Consider the following 19,989-nt stretch of genomic DNA (forward strand, 5'->3'; position numbering starts at 1 on the left):
AAAATTCATTCTTAGCTCATGGGCCATACAAAAATAGGTGGTGGACCATAATATCCCAACCGCTGGTCTCAGCCTCACTGCTGAGGATAATGAGTAGCTGTGCACAAATAGTTACTTCATCAGTGCTTCCCCAGCTAGGGACAGAGTACGCTCACCAGTCATTTAGCCTGCTAGGCAGAACTCTGGAATTCTGATTCAACTTCTGCCCTGATGCTTTCCAGCTGTGACCTTGGGCTCTAGTCACACGATATCAGAGTCTCAGGCTGCTCATTTCCAAAACAGTGATACAAAATTTTTTTCTGCCTTCTTCATGGTACTGGTGCAAACCGCATATTAACATCTTCTTAGTCTGATTGTTGGTTTCCTCTGTGGCCTCCATTTGCAAAAAGTACATTCACATTTTAATCATCCTTCACCAAACATTTCTGGAAGACCCATTCTATGCCAGTCTGAGCCCTTGGGGATATACAAATGACTGAGAACTAGACCTTGCCCTCACAGCAAAAAAAAAAAAAAAAAGAGAGCAAGTGAAAGAGAAAAAGAGAGAGAGAGAGAGAGAACTAGGAGGTATTGTGGCCCAAGTGTAACAGAGGAGGGATGGAATGAGCAAGAGTGGGAGAGACTAGCTCTGCTGGGATGGAGATGGGGCACAGGGAGACTCAGCAAAGGTCCCCCAGAGAAAATGGCAACAAAGCAGGTCTGGGGAGGAGGGTGTCTTGGGATAGCTTGCAAAGCATGATGACACGGAGCAGCATAGAGAATTTAGGAAGCTTAAATTACTAAGTATGGGGAGCCCGCCATGGGCAAAGGACTCCATCAGGAAAGGAGGCTGGAGAGAGAGAGTAGAGAAGGGAAGGAGAAGTTTGTGTGCCATGTTAAAGAGTGTGAAGTTTTTTCCCTATAAAGGAAGGAGAGTCATCAAGGGGTTTAGTCAGGGTTATAACATGATCAGCTCTGGGCTCTGGAATATTCACTATGGGGGCAAATGTGGAGGAGGAAATAATTGGGGGGAGGGTAGTGGTGGAGATAAGGGGGCCTCTGTGATAATCCTGATGAGCAATGAAGAGGAGTTAAACTATAGGATAATAGCATTAAGGATAGAAGAACAAAGATACTTTTACAAAATGTGTATATTAAATTAAAAGAATATTTTGAAGGCTGGGCGCAGTGGCTCACGCCTATAATCCCTCGGACTTTGGGAGGTCGAGGAAGGTGGATTGCTTGAGCCCAGGAATTAGAGACCAACCAGGACAACGTGGTGAAATCCTGTCTTTACAAGAAATATAAAAATTAGCTGGTGTGTTGGCACACACGTGTAGTTCCAGTTACTCGGGAGGCTAAAATGGAAGGATTGCCTGGGGGGGCGGAGGCTGCAGTGAGCTGAGGGCGCCACTGCCCTCCAGCCTGAGCAACAAAGTGAGACCCTCAAAAAAAAAAAAGAATATTTTGAAAGCAGGATAATATTACAGACTACACTGGAAAAGCATGGTATTTAAAGGTATTGAATTTTTTTGTAAGTAAATAAAAAGATATACACAAACACACACACAAATTGTCAGACCCAAATTCCCTAAGTTTAGGTGTTTGCCTTCAAATTTTCTTCAAATTGGAGAGCCTATACAACTGATTGTCAACAAAGTGCAGTGCTTAAAATTTCTGGGTAACTCATTATAGTTTTGATATCTAAAGAGGATCATTGACAGAGCTTTCTCAAAGTATTTATTAACAAATGGAAAAGTGTCAGTTTCTGCTGAGACTTTGATGACCCTTTGCTTAAATCTTGGTTCTCCATAGAATACATTGTGATTTTTTTTTTTGTTTCAGAAAAAGGTCCAAGCATGAAGGAACCAAATCCAATTTCTCCACGTAAGTCTTTATGCAACTATTTCGAAATAAAACCTCCTGGGCTTTCCTAAGAATGAGTTGGTTAGTGAACATTTGCCAAACTTTGAGTTTTGATAAGGAGACTTCTGCTCTCATTCTCCCTTCCCCCTTCCCCTTTCCCCTTTTTGCTCATATTTTTTCCTTTCCTCTGTCCTTTGTTTATCCCTGCTTTCTTTTTCCCTTTCCACCTTTACCCTTTAAAATATTAATTTGTTGATCCATTGGCATGTATGGCTTGAATGGGAAGGTAGTAACTTATTTAGAGAGATAAGTGAATGACTTGCATGCTTAAGTCTGTTCTAACCTGCAAGAATTCACATACAGCCATGGAAGCGGTTTGCTTTAAGTCTTATCAACAATATTTATCTGCTCAGAGGCGTAATGCTAAGGGAACTCATTGCTATACTTTTAAGACAATCCATAGTTCAAGGGCTGGGGGTACCAGGAAGAGCATGTAAGAATGAAAGAGAAAGCAACACCAATTGCTACAGAATGAGGACTTGGAAATTGTCTAGGCCAATTTCATTGTTTTATGCAGAAGAAAATGCTGACCCAGAAATATTCCTGCCTCATTGGCATTGAGGCAGGGCTTGAACCTGGACTTCCCAGCTGTCCACCCAGAACTCTTCTAGATAATGTTGTCTCATGAGGGGAATTTGTGAATCTGTGCTTTTTTTCCTTTCCTAAGATGCCCAGGATTAGTCTCCACGGCTGATTCTTCACTACATTTAACAATCAGTCTGGAAAATTCCTTTCACAAAGCGCTTCATAAACCATTGTCTTAAGTGGATTATTATTTTTTTTAAATTATGGAACAATATGAACTCAAAGAGAGGCACATATGGACACATATCCATCTTTGGAAATTTAGAATAATTTCACTAAAAGCTTGTAATCATGTTCAATTTTTGCATCTGTGGGTATAAAAAGGCAAATCATCTTCTAATATCAGTTCTAAGGACTAGATTAAATAGGTTGATGGCTTGGTTCAACTTCACCTCTAGGGAGCTCTTCCCACCTCTTCCTCCATCTAGTGGATCTTCATCCATTTTACAAACTCAGGTGTTGACCCCGACTTAAGCAAGTGACTAAAGCTATCCGCATTTTTCAGAAGTTAAATGAACACACCAAAAAGCACAGGTCTAGAAGAGTGGGGACCAGAACTTGGGAGTTTGGATCCTTCCAGATTCGTTCTACCACGGCATACTTTCCCCGAGCCTTTGGAGTGCTGGGCTGCTCAAAGGTCACAGGAGTGTATGGCAATCTTCAATGTAAAAAAATAGCTTTCTTTACATTGAAGTGAGTTGAAAGGCAGGGATTTAATTTATATAGCGATCACTGGAGTTGCTTCTGACTGGAGCAGAAAGTAGGAATAGTATGATAATAGTGGGGAGATCCTGTATTTCCCACTTATATTCAAAACCCAGAGACCTTAGAAATTGTATTCTACCAAAAACTTCTCTCCCTTGGAAACCAATTTTAACTTTTTATAAGGTGACTCAAAGAAGGTAGTTCTCTTAAATGAAAGGAAATGTTCTATTTCTGGGGCCTGGAATTAATTTCAAATATAAAAACCTTTGCCAAATGGAGAAACAATTGGTTCTATTTATATGTTTTGCTGACCATAAAACTGACATCACTCCCCACTGGGAAGTATTTCCGTTCCCCTCATAGAAAGATCATGGTTGGAAAAGTGTTAAAAAGTAGGTTGTTTTAAATGACACAATATGAAGCTGTTAAGATTAAGAGCTTAATGTGAGGAGATCGGTGAAATGTTATAATCCACAGGAATAGTTTATTTTTATTCTGTATTCTCCTTTCTTTCTGTTATCTTTCATACTTGTAAGTGTTCACAAAAATACGTGTATAAAGTATTCTAAGGTGTGTATTTTCTGTGCAGTGTGTCATTTTTGGAGGTGTTCAGTGAATAAGCAGCAATAAGCCAGATTTTGATCATGGAAGTTCACTTTATTTTCCAAAGCATCTTAACCTGTGAATTTTCAAGCCACCCTGCATTCAAATAGCAGGTCCTCAGAGTGAGACAATGAGATGACAGACTTAAGATTTTACAGAGTTTGCAAATCTGATGTTTTAGTTAGTTTGTTGATCAAAATAAATTGCAAGCTGAGAATACTTTGGAAACCTGATAATTTCATTTCTCCTTTGAAAAAAAATTTGCAAGTTACAAAATACGGTGTATTTTATTGGAATCGTCATTGCATTCTCGGATTTTATTAGTGCTTAACCTTTATGACAGTGCTTGTGAAACAAATATAAAATTGCAATGTATGATACAGACTAACTGAAAAGTTGTGTGTGTCGGTTTCTCTCCTTTATAGCAATTTTCCATGGTCTGGACACCCTAACGGTGATGGGCATTGCGTTTGCAGCCTTTGTGATCGGAGCACTCCTGACGGGGGCCTTGTGGTACATCTATTCTCACACAGGTTAGTGTGACTGTTGAGTATGAGTTGGTGAACAGCTTGTGTTCCTGCCACACAATAGACACTCAGTGTTTTGTTGGATGAAATAACGAATGAAAGAGAAAGTTCATTCCTGCTATTTATACATTTACATATTTGGTATAAATTGGGTTTTACAAAAGTATAATTTGCCATAAACGGTGGAAAGAAAAGGAATGTTTAAACTATTTGTGCTAATTGCAATTGTGATGTTGGTGAAATTTAGCTGCTAATAAAGCTACTTTGTTGTTAGAGTTTAAAGTTAATGCAGACAGTGTACAGAAATACAAACCATTCCGTCAAAACCAAAGACTTAAGGATAGGCATATAAATGAGAGGAAGTGAAAAAGAAAGCCAAGATTTTATTACCACACCTGCCAAGGTATTGAGCACTGTCCATCAGAGTCCTTAATCAATGACTTAAACTAGATTTTCTCGACCTTTTTTTAACCCATGCTATGTCTTCTTTGATAAAACATAAAATTTTCATGTTTTTCTATAAAGTTAAATTTTCTAAATAGATTTCCATGAACTGAAAAAAAAATAAAATAAAAGTGATGAAACAGAGCACTTCATTTTCAAGCTATTATCCCTCAATCTTCAAAATTCAGATGTGCTCCTCCCTACCACTCCCAAGGTTGAAACATACTAGCCTGATGAGAGAACCTGTTCTGACCCCAATGCAGAATGCAGGCCAGCAAAGGGAGTCTTTAGTGCAATGGAGAAAGAACAAATGGATTGCCCTGCTATTGATTCTTAGTTTCCTTACAACTATGGGAAAGAGTGACATGCATTTTGTGGCATTCTAGAGAACTAGTTAGTCTTGTTCTTGTTTGTTCTTGGATCCTTGTAGTTTTACGCTGTGAACCTAGGTAAACTGTGCTAGATTGATCCGTCAGAGGCAAGTGGCAGGCCCAGCTTCTCTATTTAGAATTTCATTAATTGTCCATTAAACCAATGAATGCCATGATCTTTGGCTTCCCCTTGGGCCAGGCTGAAAGGATGGCTGATTTAAAGAGGAAGGAAGTACTGAAGGATATTTTGGAGAGTCATATCTTTACCCTCGTGATTGCTAGACAAAACGTCAAGCTGTTGAGAATAAAAGCTTGACACAGTGATCCTCTGATAGTTAAAAGTGTCAGATTCAAATCAGAATTTTCACTTTAAATACTACATCTCCTGCCTGAGGTATTTTAGATTATGCCAGAAGGAGAGGAATGAACTCTTTCATGCCTAGCATGGGACATTCACCCAAAAGGCAACCTCTTGGCAAAAATGTAGACTTGAATAGAGAGACTTTGAGTCCTCAAATGCTTGTTCCTAGTCAGGATACTTTGAGTGAAGTATGTTTACGTGAAAGATTAAAAAATGACTTCTCATAATCCTAGCATTTTGGGAGGCTGGGGCGGGAGGATCGCTTGAGCCCAGGAGTTCAAGACCAGCCTGGGCAACATAGTGAAACCCTGTCTCTACAAAAAAACACAAAAACTAGCATGGCATGGTGGTGTGCATCTCTTGTCCCAGCTGGCTGAGGTGGGGATCGCTTGAACCTGGGAGGTTGAGGCTGAAGTGAGCTGTGATGGTGCCACTGCACTCCAGCCTGGGCGACAGAGAGAGAAGTTGTCTCAAAATAAATAAGACTCCAGTGTCATGATTCTGAGTATTATATAACCATCTGTGAATCAGTTTAAGAGGATTCTCCCTCATGAACAGTTTATAAAAGGACCAGAAAGACAGAATTTAGCAGAGCAGCATTTTAAAGTAAGTAATTTTGTTGCAGGAATACTGACATGTTCAGATCTCAAGCTAACAGTTCTTTGCAACTTTTCCAACCTCCTGCCTGGCTGAGAGGTTCTAGGGGTGTTGGCAGCCTGTGTTGGCTGTTGGGAATGAGTTTGAAAGTACTCCAAGAAGACTGGGTCACCCACAGATGTTTACCATGTGCCTGCTCAGCCACTGACTGGCCTTGGTCACACAGCTGCACTCTCAAAGCTAATCTTGGGCCAGGAAGCCAGGTCCAGGCAGAATATAGGGCAACCAGATAATACTCACTACTGGAACATGCCCCACTGAAATCCCCCCAATAATCCAGACTGTTACCCACAGCCAAGCACACAAACCTGATAAAAAGCAAAGCTTGGTTGTATGGCATGTATTCATGCTCATTGAATTTGGAAGTCTGTTGTTACTGATCCTTTATCCCCCAAGCCAGAGACTTCAGGAGGGCCTTTAAAGTACTGTTAATGTAGAAATAGGTTGTAAGTAAATTTAAGAAAAATGAAACCAAAGACCTCCCTCCTGCGATGCTTTCCAGCAAAATGAATTACACTGATTCAGAAGGTAAAAGGTTTATAGACACTGTCATTTGGGCTTAAAATCCATTGGCATGACTTATGAAACAGCTTCAAAATTACTTTTTATTAAAAACTGTAGCCTCTGGTTCATTTTATAGATTACTCTTGAGGAATACCAGCATCATACAAGCATGAAGAAGACTCACTTCAGGACCACATGATAGTTCTTTTCCAGAACCCCTTCAGTTTCTTACCTGGGCCAGCTAGCAGCAATTTAGATTAATAAGGAAGATTATAATGCAGTGGGCAATGGGGAGAGCTAGGATACAAATACTAGCTCAGTCCATTCAATTTCAACAGTAATTGAAGCTGTGGAACTCACAGATAGTATATGCTGTATTTGGGGGTTCAGATAGCATCTGCCTCTGTGTGAAAAACAATCCTTAATTTGAATAACTTTCCCTTTGTTTACGCTTTCCATTTCATATGCAGCACAGAGCACAAAACCAAGTCACAAATTTGGATTGTGGATATCTACTTACATACCTGGAATGTGTGTTAGTCTACAAAGACTGGGTTCCCACTTTATCATATGACAACTCTGGGCACAATAAGAGATATTCCCTTAAGGCTGGATTAATTCTGTTTGGAAAACTCCATTCCTAAAACTTACATTCTCTCCTAAGATGCTGTAGAGAGGAGGGGTGCTTGGGGGCTGAAATGGTGCTGGAACCATAGAATGTTCATGCTCCTAGGAACCCTACATAGTTCAGGGGTCCCTAACTTCTAGTCCATGCAGGTCCCTAAAGTCACATGCAAAATCTTATCTGTTTTTTTCTTGAAGGGAGGAACAAATGCTTTTATTTTTATTTTCTAGTAAAACTTTTTAGCTTTATCAAAGTAGTACATGCAAATAGTTTAAAGGTTGAAATAATCCTACAAGACTCGTTATGAAAAAAAATCAAACCCCTACTGTCCTTACCTTCTTTTCTCACTCCCCAGAGCATTTATTTTTGGCGCTTAGCTCATCCTTTTGGACGTTAATCCATACTTCTAAATAACCTGAGTCTATTGCTGCTTTTTGACTTTGCAGGTTTACACCTTTGCTCTAGACCTCCTGTTATGGAAAACGTCCCCTTCCCCCACCATCCTCTTAATAGAAATGTACTGACATTTTGGTTAGAGCAGCATTTACTGTTTACATTATTATGACTACCTAAATGCTAATCACAGTTAACTCATGTAGTATAATACCTTGCATGACTTTTAATTTTCCCTAGAATGTATTACTATCTTTCCCCACCCTACCCCATTAGCTTAATTTTCTTTTCTGTTTTTTCTTTTTTTCTTTTTTTTTTTTTTTGAGACAGAGTCTTGCTGTGTCACCCAGGCTGGAGTGCAATGGCGCAATCTTGGCTCACTGCAAGCTCCGCCTCCCAGGTTCCTGCCATTCTCCTGCCTCAGTCATCAGCTTAATTTTCTATGTATTTATCATTAATTCTTCTGCAGACCCTACCAGCTGTCTCAATCTCCTTTTAATACATTGAGACATATGGAATGTTCTACTGATTCCTTTTCTTCAGCTCTTTCCTGGAGCCTCTGACCTGCTCCTGTCTGAAACGGTTCGCTCCATTTCTGGACGCTGCCGTCTTCCTCTGATCTTCTTCGCTACCATTGTGTGCCTTCCCTTCACTTCTCTTTTGAGTTGTGGATGTCCTGCGTCATGTATCTCCTGCCTTTCTTCTTCCGGGTTTAAAGCGTACATAGGACGCAAATGTTTTTCACACCTTGCATGTCTGAAAATATCCTCATTTAACAGAAACACCTGGTAGACAGTTTGGCAAGGTATAGAATGTTAGATTATAGACGCTTTTTCCTTCAGACTTTTGAAAGCCCTCCTCATTGTCTTCTAGCTCTGAGGATTGCTGTTGAGAAGTTCAGAGCTGTGCAGATTCCTGATCCCTTTTGTATATAACCTGTTTTTTCTTTCTGGAAGAAATTTTACAATGATATCTCTTGAATTAGGTGTATGTTTATACATTATGCTGGTCACTAATTGGGCCCTTTCAGTTTAGAAACTCATATCTTTCAGTAGTACTGAGATTTTTAAGAATGATTTATTTTTTTCTCACCCCCTTTTTTCTGTTTTCTCTCATTTTAGAAATCATTTTATTTGAAAGTTGAACCTCTTGTCCTTTAATTTTCCTTTCTTTCCTGTTTTCCATGTTTCTGCTTTCTTTATTTTCTGGGAGATTTTCTCATCTTTATCTTTCAGTTTTCTACTGAGTTTTTAATACTGGCTTCAAATTTTTTAATTCCAGTAACTTTTTTAATTCTAATAACTTTTTTCCTGTGAATTTCTTTTCTTTTAAGAAAAGTTCTATTCTTGTTTCATGGGTGCAATATCATCTGAGAATATTAATATAGGATTATTTAAGAATAAGAAAAAAAAAGAATGAGGAAATTCTAAGCTGTGGGTAGGATGTATTGATTGTGAACTTCTTTAGGGTGATCTGACTGGGCCATTTTATTGATGAACCCCTGATACCTCATCATTGGATCTTTCCTCTTTAGCTCTTCAGGCTTCCATAAAATATGTTTTTCTGTCTCCTGCTTGAAAGGTATAGGACTGGCTGTTGAAAGACCTTTATAATGGGCACTGATTAAAATAAACTGACATGGCAACAAATTATATTTGGCAAATAGACACCGGAAAGCAAATATCCAGACTTCCCGGCCAGGGTATAGTCCTGGCACTTTTCCCAAATGCAAATAGTGAAGCGCATGGCAAATTCTGCAGGAGACAAATTTGTTACAAAGTAGGAGTGGAACCCTACTTTCTTGATTCAGAGTCTCACTGTTGCTAGATGAGGCAAGGCCATCTGGCTTTATCTCCTTTTAGGCTGAGCAAAAGATGCCCAGGTGAGCCAAAATACGTATTAATATATGTTTGCTGAATCCCCCCTTTTGAATGTGGTACTCTTGCCCTCAAATGTGCCTGGTGTTGATCATTCCTGGAACCTTCAGTTTCCTCCTCTTAAGAGAGTAAATTTCTCGACTTCTTCCTGAATTAGGAAGGGCAGATCTCAGCCCAGTGGAGTGAGGGAAGAAATTTAGAGAACTATTCTGCTTCTCACATAGTTCAGCCAACCCCTCTTGCTTATAGCCACATGTTCAACGGAGGTTTCCAGAGGTGCCTGATGCCACCATTCCCTGAGTTTTTTAAGGGTTTGGTGACATAAATTGCTTGTTTCTCAGTTTTTCCCACTGTTGGCTTAGGTTTCGGCTCTCTTGAGTCTGCCAAGTCAGTTGCCACTCACCCATTTCCTCACCAGCTTCCAATATTTTATTGCTGTTATCTTTACTTTTGTTATCTTTGTTTTCATGTGTTTATGCCTTTAAAAGACCATTTACTGTCATTCTGGTAAGATTTGGGAAAGGAATGCAAGTCAGTGCCTTTAAGTTCACTATCTCTATGCAAAGTCGTACCCTTGCTTTTTTTTTTTTTTTTTTTTAAATCAGTTTCTTAAAGGGAGTCCTTGGAAAATTACTAGTCTGCATCAGCATTTCCTTTTTACATAGCGAGAAAACTGAGCCCAGAGAACTGATGTGACCAGCTCAAAGTTACACAGGCACAGCGGTCAGGACTGGAGGCTTGCTTTCTTGATTCAGAGTTCACTCTTCTCTTCCTGTTCTGTTATTACAAATTCAAAGGTCACGTAGCCATAATCTTTTTATCTTCCTTCTGCTTATCAGATAATAAACATTAATTAACATGTATTTTGGTTTTTCTTTTTGCCTCTGTTTAGTATCAGCTAAATTTTTTTGGTTTATTCACTCATGTATTCGTTCTTTCACTCACTTATTCAATGGATTTTTTAAGCTATTGTTAAATGCCAACACTATTCTAGGCACTGGTAAAATAGCCATGAGCAACACAAAGTCCTTGCTGTTATGGAGTTCCCGTATATTCAGAGGAAGAGAATAACCAAACAGACTGATTATAAACAGATTGGCTCAGGCAGAAACCCAGCTACAGGCACACATGCCAACCTTTAGGAAAGCAATGACCTGATGAACTGTGTGAGAAAAATGGAGAACTGACAAGGGAAGTCTCACTGGAGAAAGAAGAAGTGTTTCTAATCTGAAGAATTAAGTTTTCTATTAACCTTTCATGGAAACTGAGGGGAGGGTGAGAAGAAGGGGGAAGGGTATGAATGGCCAGATGCTCCGGGAGGTGCTTTGTTTTTTGAGAGAAAAAGACACACCAGTAGACACCAGGAAAGCTGAAGGCATTCATCTTAACCTCTGTGTTTAATGGTTTTATAAAATAATGATATGGGCATTTGAGTGAAAAGAGAGTGGAGCCTGCCTTCTTTACAGTCACATTGGGGTTTCCATCTGTTCCAGCTGCATCTGTCTGATCCCTGGGACTTGGTCTCTTGCCTCCTACCTTATCACACCTTAGTCTGTCTTCTTGCTGTTTCTCTTTTCATCGGGCTACACTTGGGAACCTGGAGAAACCTCAGGCCTCTGAACACATTGGCACCTCCAGAGCTGCTTCTAATGAAAACCTCTTACCTGACTCGGGTGGACTTTTGGGTATGCGCTTAACTTTTGCTTTAAGAACACATGGTGTGTTACATGGAGGGTTGTTGAAAACTGCCCGATGAGTTGGGATGGGCACACCTAATTCAAAACTTCAGCATTTTATTGTGCTCTGTGAAACAGTGTTCCTTACATGCTTAGATTTTTTTTCTGCTTACACATCAAAGCAGCCTTAAAGTTGAAAAAGCTTTTATTACGCATTTCTTGTTTTAAGTACGCTCACCCTAATAACCCTGTGAAGTAGCGATTATCTCTGTGTTGACTAAAGGGAAACACAACGAGTACACCTACTAAGGTAGCAAGTCTAGCCATTGAACAAACCAGAGCTTCAAGTCCAGTTTCTGACTCAGGGTTGTAGCGATAGCTGTGGAGGACAGCCTTCCTCCTCCACCTGATTTCTCTTTCCCTCTTGCTTTTCTTCTCTTCTTAGTTATTATCAGACTTTGCATCCTATTCAGGGGCCACAAAGGCAGGGAAGATACCACAGAAAACCAAAGTCCATATACAAACAGGTTGGCCACACTGCAGGAATATAGAAAGAAAGTAGTAGGCAGGACATTGTGAAAAACTTTAATTCTTGATATAGTCTTTTCCCCGTGACTTCTAACAACATCTAACTCACCCCTCCTGGAGAATTTTGCTGCAAAACAAGAGTCTTTCATGTGGAGGCTGGAGAGGAATGAAATTTGAAAATGATAAAAAGTGATTGAAGACTTCTCTAAGTTAAAGGTAGTATCGTTCACTCTGCTTAAAGAGTGAGCTTGTGAATTAAGTACAGTTAGGAGATCAAGAAACTGAGACATTAACTGATACAAAATCGCATCCAACACATAGACCTAGAAGAAAATATCTTTATTTTCTTTCTAGCATCAAAGAATATTAAATCTAAAGTGCCCCCAGGTATATGGTTTTCAATCCTATGCTTAAATATCTCCTGAGAAGGAGATTCCATGAATTCCCTCTATAACTAACCAATCCTCATAATCAGCAAGTTCTTTTCTATCTGACCTAAATCCCTATTCCTGCCATTTAAACTCATTTCCTCATGTTCTGCCCTCTAGGGAGATAAAGAACAGCTGTCTGCTCCTCTTTGTAATAATCCTCGTGGAGAGTATTTGCAGTAGTCTCCTTTGGCCTAAATACCAAGCTTCCCCTCACCTTTCTTTTTAACTCTTCTATTGTTTCCCCACAGAGTCCTCCCATGCTATTCACATCTTTCTTGAATTGTTTCTTCCCCAGGACCTGCCATGGTGAAAGACTTAGAAATAAGAATCCAGTTGTAATATAGACGCCAAAGAGGTAGCAGGAAGTCAGATCTGGACAACTCCATGCCATGCTAAAGAAATAAAACATTCTCCATTAAGAAATGTTTTTTGTTTGTTTGTTTGTTTGTTTTTGCTTCTTTTTTTCTCCCCCCCCCACCCCCCCCGTAGAGACAGGGTCTCTCTATGTTGCCCAGGTTGGAGTGCAGAGGCTCTTCACAGGTGAGATCATAGCTCACTGCAGTCTCTAACTCCTGGCCTCAGGAGATCCTCCCCCTTCAGCCTCCTAAGTAGCTGGCTCTATAAGTGACCGCACCTGGCTTTGTTTTTCTATTTCTTAAGGCATCTCTGGCAGTATCTAGGCCCAGCCATAGGCTAACTGTGAGATGGGTGGAATTAATCCTTAGTGTCCGTATCCTCAGTGTACCCTACTCCTCCAGAGTATGTCACGCACCAAATTCCTCTCTCCCCTACTCACTCTCCCTCCTCTCAAATCTCTGTTCCCTCAATGTGGTTTGATATTTTAGGAGGAAAGCATGAAGACTGAGTACATTTCCTCTGCTGGCCAAGTTTGCTATTTATTTACGAGCAAGGCGCCCTCCTTGAATTTCTTAGATGTGTTAATTGGGCCTAGTCTGCTTAGCCACGAGGTCCTCCCTGCCCATCTCCTTCAGGAGCAGCCTTGTTATATTTGTCACCCAAGGGACGTTTTAGAGAAAGTTGGTGCTCCACGAAATCAGAGACCACTGCAGTCGAGAGCAGACAGCCAAAGACCCATCTCAGAAAACCCAGGGATCTCTGTTGGCCCATTAAGTAGAAGCATCTGTACATTCAACTTTCTTCCTCATGGTGAATTTTTCTGTGGCATCACTTCCATTTGACAGTGAAAAAACTTTTTCTTAATTCTGTCAAAAGGGAAGAGTTATTTTTAAAACATGGTTGTATTGAGAAACCTTGCATCTTACATGTGAAAATAGCCACAGAACTGGAAAGGATAGTCTAAAGAGGGGACTTTCAATATTTCCCAGCAGATTCTCAGATAGAGACTCACCTTGGCCCATTATTGGATCAAAATCAATATAATATTAGGTTAACTTGACTTATCCAGCTGGTGAGATGCATCCTGCAGTCTTGAGTGCGGAGGCTTCTTTGTTTTGTTTGGGGTTTTGTTTTGAAGTGTTTTGCATTACCAGAACAAGAGTTCCCAAAACTCGGGAAGTTGAAAGGTCTCTTTAATGGGCACTGATGAAAATAAACTGACATGGCAACAAATTATATTTGGCAAATAGACATCGGAAAGCAGATATTCAGGCTTCCTGGGCAGGGCATAGTCCTGGCACTTTTCCTGAATGTGAATAATCAAGCACAGGGCAAATCCTGGAGGAGCACACTTGCTCCCTATTGCTAGATGAAGCAAGGCCTTCTCTTTTACCTGCTGTTGGGCTGAGCAAACAAAGCCCAGGTGAGCCAAAAAAGAAAAAGGTGGAGTTGCCGCCTGCTTTTCAGATGTATCCTTATTTAAATAGGAAAAAATATTTTTAAAATATGGTTCATGCATAGCCACATTAGTCCTTCTAATTGATTATGTGAGGATCCAGCCGGGTATGGACCAACGTGGTTTGTAAGGGAGTCGAATTCTTAAAGTATATCTAGAGTTTTTTGGGTCTCTGGAGGTTGTTTTTGTTTTGACATCTGAATAGTTAAGAGATTTGATTTCCTTCTAGAAATAAAGCTACTACTCTGGGGAAAGTGAATTTTTGGCAGAAAGTTATTGCCACGGAGGCAAATTTCCCCACCCTTAGTTATACACACGCATGAAGAGTAGAGGGCAGTGCTGGGGAGGGTCCAAAACATAGGTTTCCAAAAAAGTCAAAAGCAGTGTTTCAGCCGGGCGTGGTGGCTCACGCCTGTAATCCCAGCACTATGGAAGGCCGAGGTGGGCCGATCATGAGGTCAGGAGATCAATACCATCCTGGCTAACACAGTGAAATCCTGTGTAATATAAAAAACTAGCCAGGCGTAGTGGCACATGCCTGTAGTCCCAGCTACTCGGGAGGCTGAGACAGGAGAATTGCTTGAACCCGGGAGGTGGAGGTTGCAGTGAGCCAAGATCACGCCACTGCAGTCCAGCTTAGGGGACAGAGCGAGACTCCGTCTCAAAAAAAAAAAAAAAAAAAGCCGTGTTTCTCCGCTTCTCAGGAATATTGACCCCAGTCCTCTATCCATCCCGCCAATCCCAGAAGAAAAGATAATTAGAGGAAGTACAACAAGGGCCAAACTTACAACAAGCACATAAATACTTTGAGGTTGATGCAAAAGTGTGTATAGCTGTGTGGTTCGTGAAAGGGGTGACAGGAAAAGCTGTAACCAGACCCAGGGACATGAGCCAGTTCTACATTTCGCAGAACTGCTTTTTTCACAGAGGCTTTTGAGGGGCCCCAGAAAGAGAATGGAAGTAATGGGGCCAAGTTCCTGCACTGGAGGGCAGAGCCTTTCCTTGAGTGTTTTGTTTTAATGAAGCAGCTGGGAGGGTTGCTTATCTCCAGCTGATAGATGTGTATTTCAGCATGACAGGAAAGAGGAGGCTCATTCATAAACAGGCCTGGCCCTCTGGGGTTTCCCACATTGAAGGAGGGGATGCTGCTTACAAGAAGTTTATGAAGTTTATGCTCTGACTTTTCAAAGTAAATGCAGTGTTTTTTATTGGAGAGCCCTGATCACTTTTCCCTACCTAGAGCCATTTTCTGAGGGTTGCACTGAGGCCGGTTTTGCCGAAGAGAAGACTAACTCTAGGGCCTTTTGCACTGTTAAATGCAAACCATGTGTGTGACTTGAGGTTTCCTTCCTCTCCAAAGCACTGCACATTTGGCACGATGAATGGCTTTAGCTAAAATGCAGTGGGGTGTGTAATGAAAAGTGGAATGCTTAAAGTGTTAGGAGATACTCACACTGCACCCCACAGGGAACCTCAGCGGGGAAGAGAGGCCATTCGCTGGCAACTGCAGTCCCCATGTGCAAACAGCTAAACCCCTTCCCCAAAAGGTTTTTCCAATAGCAGCTATCCCCCACCCCAATTTCTCAGGTAATTTATCTGTTTGGCACACAAGGCTTTCTCTACTGTAGCTAGGAAAAAGTCTATATTTCACTCCTGTTTTTAACAAGTGCATTCAGATCAAGGCTCCCAAACTTCCAGGGTTCTCTTAACTACAATTTAAAGGTCACACCCTCCAAATCCTACAATATATTTATGAGAGAAGTTGGACGGTGTTTCCTGAATACAGGTGCTGGTCAGCTGCCAGCTCATACAGACCAAGTGGTGGTGATTTCATCAAAGGTTGTAGACCCTGAAATCCAGGGACTTTGTCATCAACTCTCAGAGGTCTTAGCCACTAGAGCTGCCTGTCAGTCAGCTGTCTTCTTTTTCCCATTCATGATGCTTTAAAAATAAAACAACAAATAGCAAAACCTTATTTTATAAGGTATTCCAGCCATCTGGGACCTAGTCTAGTTGCTTCTGCCCTGGTTGAGAAAAACGTTGGTTAAAATGGCAAATGCGGAATAAATGATCTTTTCAGGAATGCACATACATAATATGCGTCTTTCTCTGACTCTGCCTTTTCTTTATTAACTGCAGGGGAGACAGCAGGAAGGCAGCAAGTCCCCACCTCCCCGCCAGCCTCGGAAAACAGCAGTGCTGCCCACAGCATCGGCAGCACACAGAGCACGCCTTGCTCCAGCAGCAGCACGGCCTAGCCCAACCCAGCCCAGCCCAGCCCACCCAGCCCAGCTCAGCTACTGCCAAGGGCAGGACCAATGGCTGAGCCTCGTGTCCAGACTCAGAGGGCTGGATTTTGGTTCCTTTGTAAAGACAGAGTGAATTTCAGTATAAAGATCACCCATTGTATTCACCCCACACCCAGGGCTAGTATAAACATGACCCTGGGCTTCTGTACCACACTAGAATTCATGTGAGAAAGCTAAAATGGTGGTCTTCTCCACCAGCCCCTCACAGGTTTGGGGGTTTTCAATGTGAAACACATGCCAGTTTTTAAAATGCTGCTTTGTCCAGGTGAGAACATCCATAATTTGGGGCCCTGAGTTTTACCCAGACTCAAGGAGTTGATAAAGGGTTAATAGCCAGATAGTACAACCAGTGAGGAGATGCGGCCAAAGATTCTTTATATCTGAACCAAGATGTAAAACAAGAAATGCTTTGAGGCTTTCTAAGCGTTCCTCCTGTCTAATTTGCACCTTCGTCTGGATGCACACTTCTGACCTTGCTGCCACAACCTGTGGGGTCTGATGTGTCCCTTGATGGGTGCTGCCCTCAGGGACTGCACCCTGACAAGTGTCAAGGCAACATTCCTTTCTTGTGTCCTGGGCCAAAACCAAAGCTGATGACATCAGCTTCCTGTTTCTTCCCATACTTGCATACACCACTGCAAAATGTCTTAATGCAAATTTTGTATTTCTTACAGGCCTACAGAAATTGAAAATGACCAAAATCAGGAGCCACAGATTTGTGCCCATTCCTAATATTTTGTTCTGACAAATTAATGTATAATTTGAGGTGAAATTCAGTTATAAAGTCAAGGATGAATTTGCACAGTGATATATTTCTATGTGTATGCAAGTACAAGTATATAATATGTCATCAGGCACATTTTTCTCAGTTGAAGAAGAGAAAATTTGAAAATGTCCTTACACTTTTAGAGTTGCAACTTAAGTATATTTGGTAGGGTGAGTGTTTCCACTCAAAACATGTCAACTTAAAAAAAAATAGGCCCTTTCATAAAAACCAAACTCTAGCGAGATGCAAATGCATGGCAAATCCTGTTGGTCTCCAGTTGGTTATCTGAATAGTGTCTCCAGTTCCACCAAGACAGTGCTGAGATTGGAAAAGGGCACTCATTTGGATTACCTTACTTCTCTTGCCTTAAATATATCCCATATATTTAATATATCAAAAAGGGCTTGAGGTGAATTTCATTAAATGGAATAATATGAAGCCACTTTGCAGGTAAAATAAGCTCAGTGATACCTCTATGTTAAAAAAAAAAAAAAAAAAAAAAAAGAATGCCAGAGGGGAATTATCATGCTAAATTATTTTACTGCTGAAGATAGCTTCATTGCAAATTATTCTTTTTCCAGAATTTCCCCAAACAACTTAGAATTCCATAAGTAGAACAAGATAGACTCTACCCCCAAAATATTCATAAGCAAATCCCACTGCCCTTAAAATAAGGAAGTTATGCCTAGTTGTCTGTGAATGGAACCTCAGTAGGTAATGCCGATGAAGCTTAAAACCTCAGGGCAGTGTCTATATGGGAAACAAGTATGTGGAAATTGACAATCATTTTTACCAAATTATTGAGTAATAATCTGACTTACCTGATAGATACACACATTCAATAAGGAACATTTTTTTTTTCAATAAGGAACATTTTAACCAAAACAGATTACTTTAGGGCTGAGATTTCCAGGCTGTCTACATTGATCTACTGAAAAATTTCCAGATTTCCATATACAAACGAAGAAGACATGAGTTTAGAGAATTTTTTTTTCTTTAATTTTTTTTTTAACAGAAGGGTATCTGAGTGGAGGACCTAGATTACGCTACCTGTGTTTGAAAATATTGCGCTTTGCCTAACCTTCAGTGGAATGTATTGTTTCAGCATATTCTATGTATAAAAAAGTTTAAAGATGTCTTCAAAGAAGACTAGAGTCTTTAAGTCACTTATAGCTATATTTTACTACAAAATTTGTGTATAAAGATATATTTAAGTGTTTTAGATAAATTTAAGTTACTCCATATGAAATGTTTAATTTCAGCTACTGTGAATTCTTTCGATCAGTCCTTTGCTTTTTTAAAAAATCTTTTCCATCGTGTTAAAAAGAAAATTAGCTATTAGGAGATATTAAAAGATGGATGTCTTAGAAGGACAGGGTTAAAACCTTCTGTAATATATTTAAATATATATTTTTAAGAGAGATGCTACATTGCCAATGATTTTATAAATAATTTAAAATTAATTTACAAATTTATAGATGCAAACCAAAAGATCTTTTTAAAAGAGAGAGAGAGGAAAAAATCACCTTTTATTTGTTTGGGTCTCATTGTCAGAATTATTATTCAGATCAAGAAATCTGTGTCGATAAAACCTAATCTCATAATGGAGAGTGAATGTTGTTAAGTATTGCTGAAATGTTTCTAAAAAATGAACATGAAAAAAATAAGGTATTTTCTCCCTAGCTTCTCATTACAGTATTTCTAATTGCTTCACACTTTACAGTTTTAATACAAAGTACAAGCTCTACTTTTATAACGTGTACTACAAGTTTCTTCAAAAGTATTGTTGTATTTCAGCTGAACTCTTCTATCTGCAGTCTTTTGTTATTTCTGCAGGCTACACCCTTAATTTCCAGAGGCCATTTTGTTGTTTGTTTGATGCCGAAGCTGTTGTTAAAATGCCCTAAACTCCAAGGCAGATTGTCTGTATAATACGCTATAGCTTTTCACCATGTGGTGTTTACCAGCTGTTACTCTGTATTTTAAAAAGCCAGAGATTTCTTCTGTCTAAACTGTTTCTATAGCATTTTCTAAACAAAAAAATGGTTTTTTCCTTGCCTTGTAATAAGATTGTAAATCCATTTCCTGCTTGTGTTCTTAGTGGGCATGATTGTGAGTGTGTGTGGGGTGCTCACACGCGTGCCAGTCTTTTTGTACTGTAACTACCTCATGGTTTGAATGATGATTGTACTGCTGGTTATGTTAACAGAGCACATTTTGTTGGGTGAGTCCTATGTGATTTTTTTCATGTTTGTTTTATCTGGGGGTTGTTCATGAAACTGACAGATGTTTTTCTAAAAAGGACTATTATCAGTTTCCAAATACAATACTTCTCTCTTCTGGTTTTTCCTGAATGAGCCTGATTTTGTTGCTGGTTTTCATCATCTATGAGGGTAAAAAGAGTACCCTTAAAATCCCTGTGGCCAGTTTGAACACCCCTGTTGTATTCTTTTCTCTGTTCAGTGTGTCAGCTATTTTGTGAAGATGCTTAGATGTATAGTTTTGATAACCACAGTTTTAAGTCTTTTATCTGTGCATAATAAGATATATATCAATTATTAATATGTGTCTTGTTATCATTAAATTCCGCCCTCAGGCTCGTGTAACTTTTTTCACTGTGACTTTCTCCTGAATGGATCGTCTGCTCTGTGTTGATGAGGAAGTGGGAGGAGAAAGGCTAAGAGGTCCAGAGCAGAGGGAAGGGTGGACGGACTAGAAGAAGAGTGCAGCAGGAGCTGTCGCTCTTCTCAGAAAAACATGGCAGGAGACTTGGAAGTGGGTGTCTCGCCCTGGAAACCATTCCTGGGCCTTCTGTCAATCTCCCAGAGTCAAAGAAAGAAACATAATACACATTTAAGCTCTACTATTTTCAGCCCCTTCAAATATCCCAGTGCTGCTTCCAGCATTCC

The 19,989-nt window shown here is 40.1% G+C and overlaps 1 protein-coding gene across 8 annotated transcripts in view; it reads left to right on the top strand.

Moving 5' to 3' along the window:
* TGFBR3 (transforming growth factor beta receptor 3) overlaps positions 1 to 19,642 on the top strand; it is a 205,369-nt gene extending 185,727 nt beyond the window's left edge. For 4 of the 8 annotated variants that reach the window (XM_054476513.2, XM_054476499.2, XM_063664856.1 and 1 more), the window contains exons 15-17: positions 1,825 to 1,866; positions 4,224 to 4,331; positions 16,145 to 19,642. In XM_054476513.2, the coding sequence (XP_054332488.1) occupies positions 1,825 to 1,866; positions 4,224 to 4,331; positions 16,145 to 16,263 (269 nt within the window). In that variant the 3' untranslated portion in view covers positions 16,264 to 19,642. Of the gene's footprint in view, positions 1 to 1,824; positions 1,867 to 4,223; positions 4,332 to 12,487; positions 12,616 to 16,144 lie in introns of those variants that run through there. The other 4 variants (XM_054476518.2, XM_054476526.2, XM_063664862.1 and 1 more) reach the window with 1 other exon arrangement.
* Positions 19,643 to 19,989: the final 347 nt, after the last annotated feature.

This window comes from Pongo pygmaeus, chromosome 1 (genome assembly GCF_028885625.2).
Source record: "Pongo pygmaeus isolate AG05252 chromosome 1, NHGRI_mPonPyg2-v2.0_pri, whole genome shotgun sequence".
Taxonomy (NCBI): domain Eukaryota; kingdom Metazoa; phylum Chordata; class Mammalia; order Primates; family Hominidae; genus Pongo; species Pongo pygmaeus.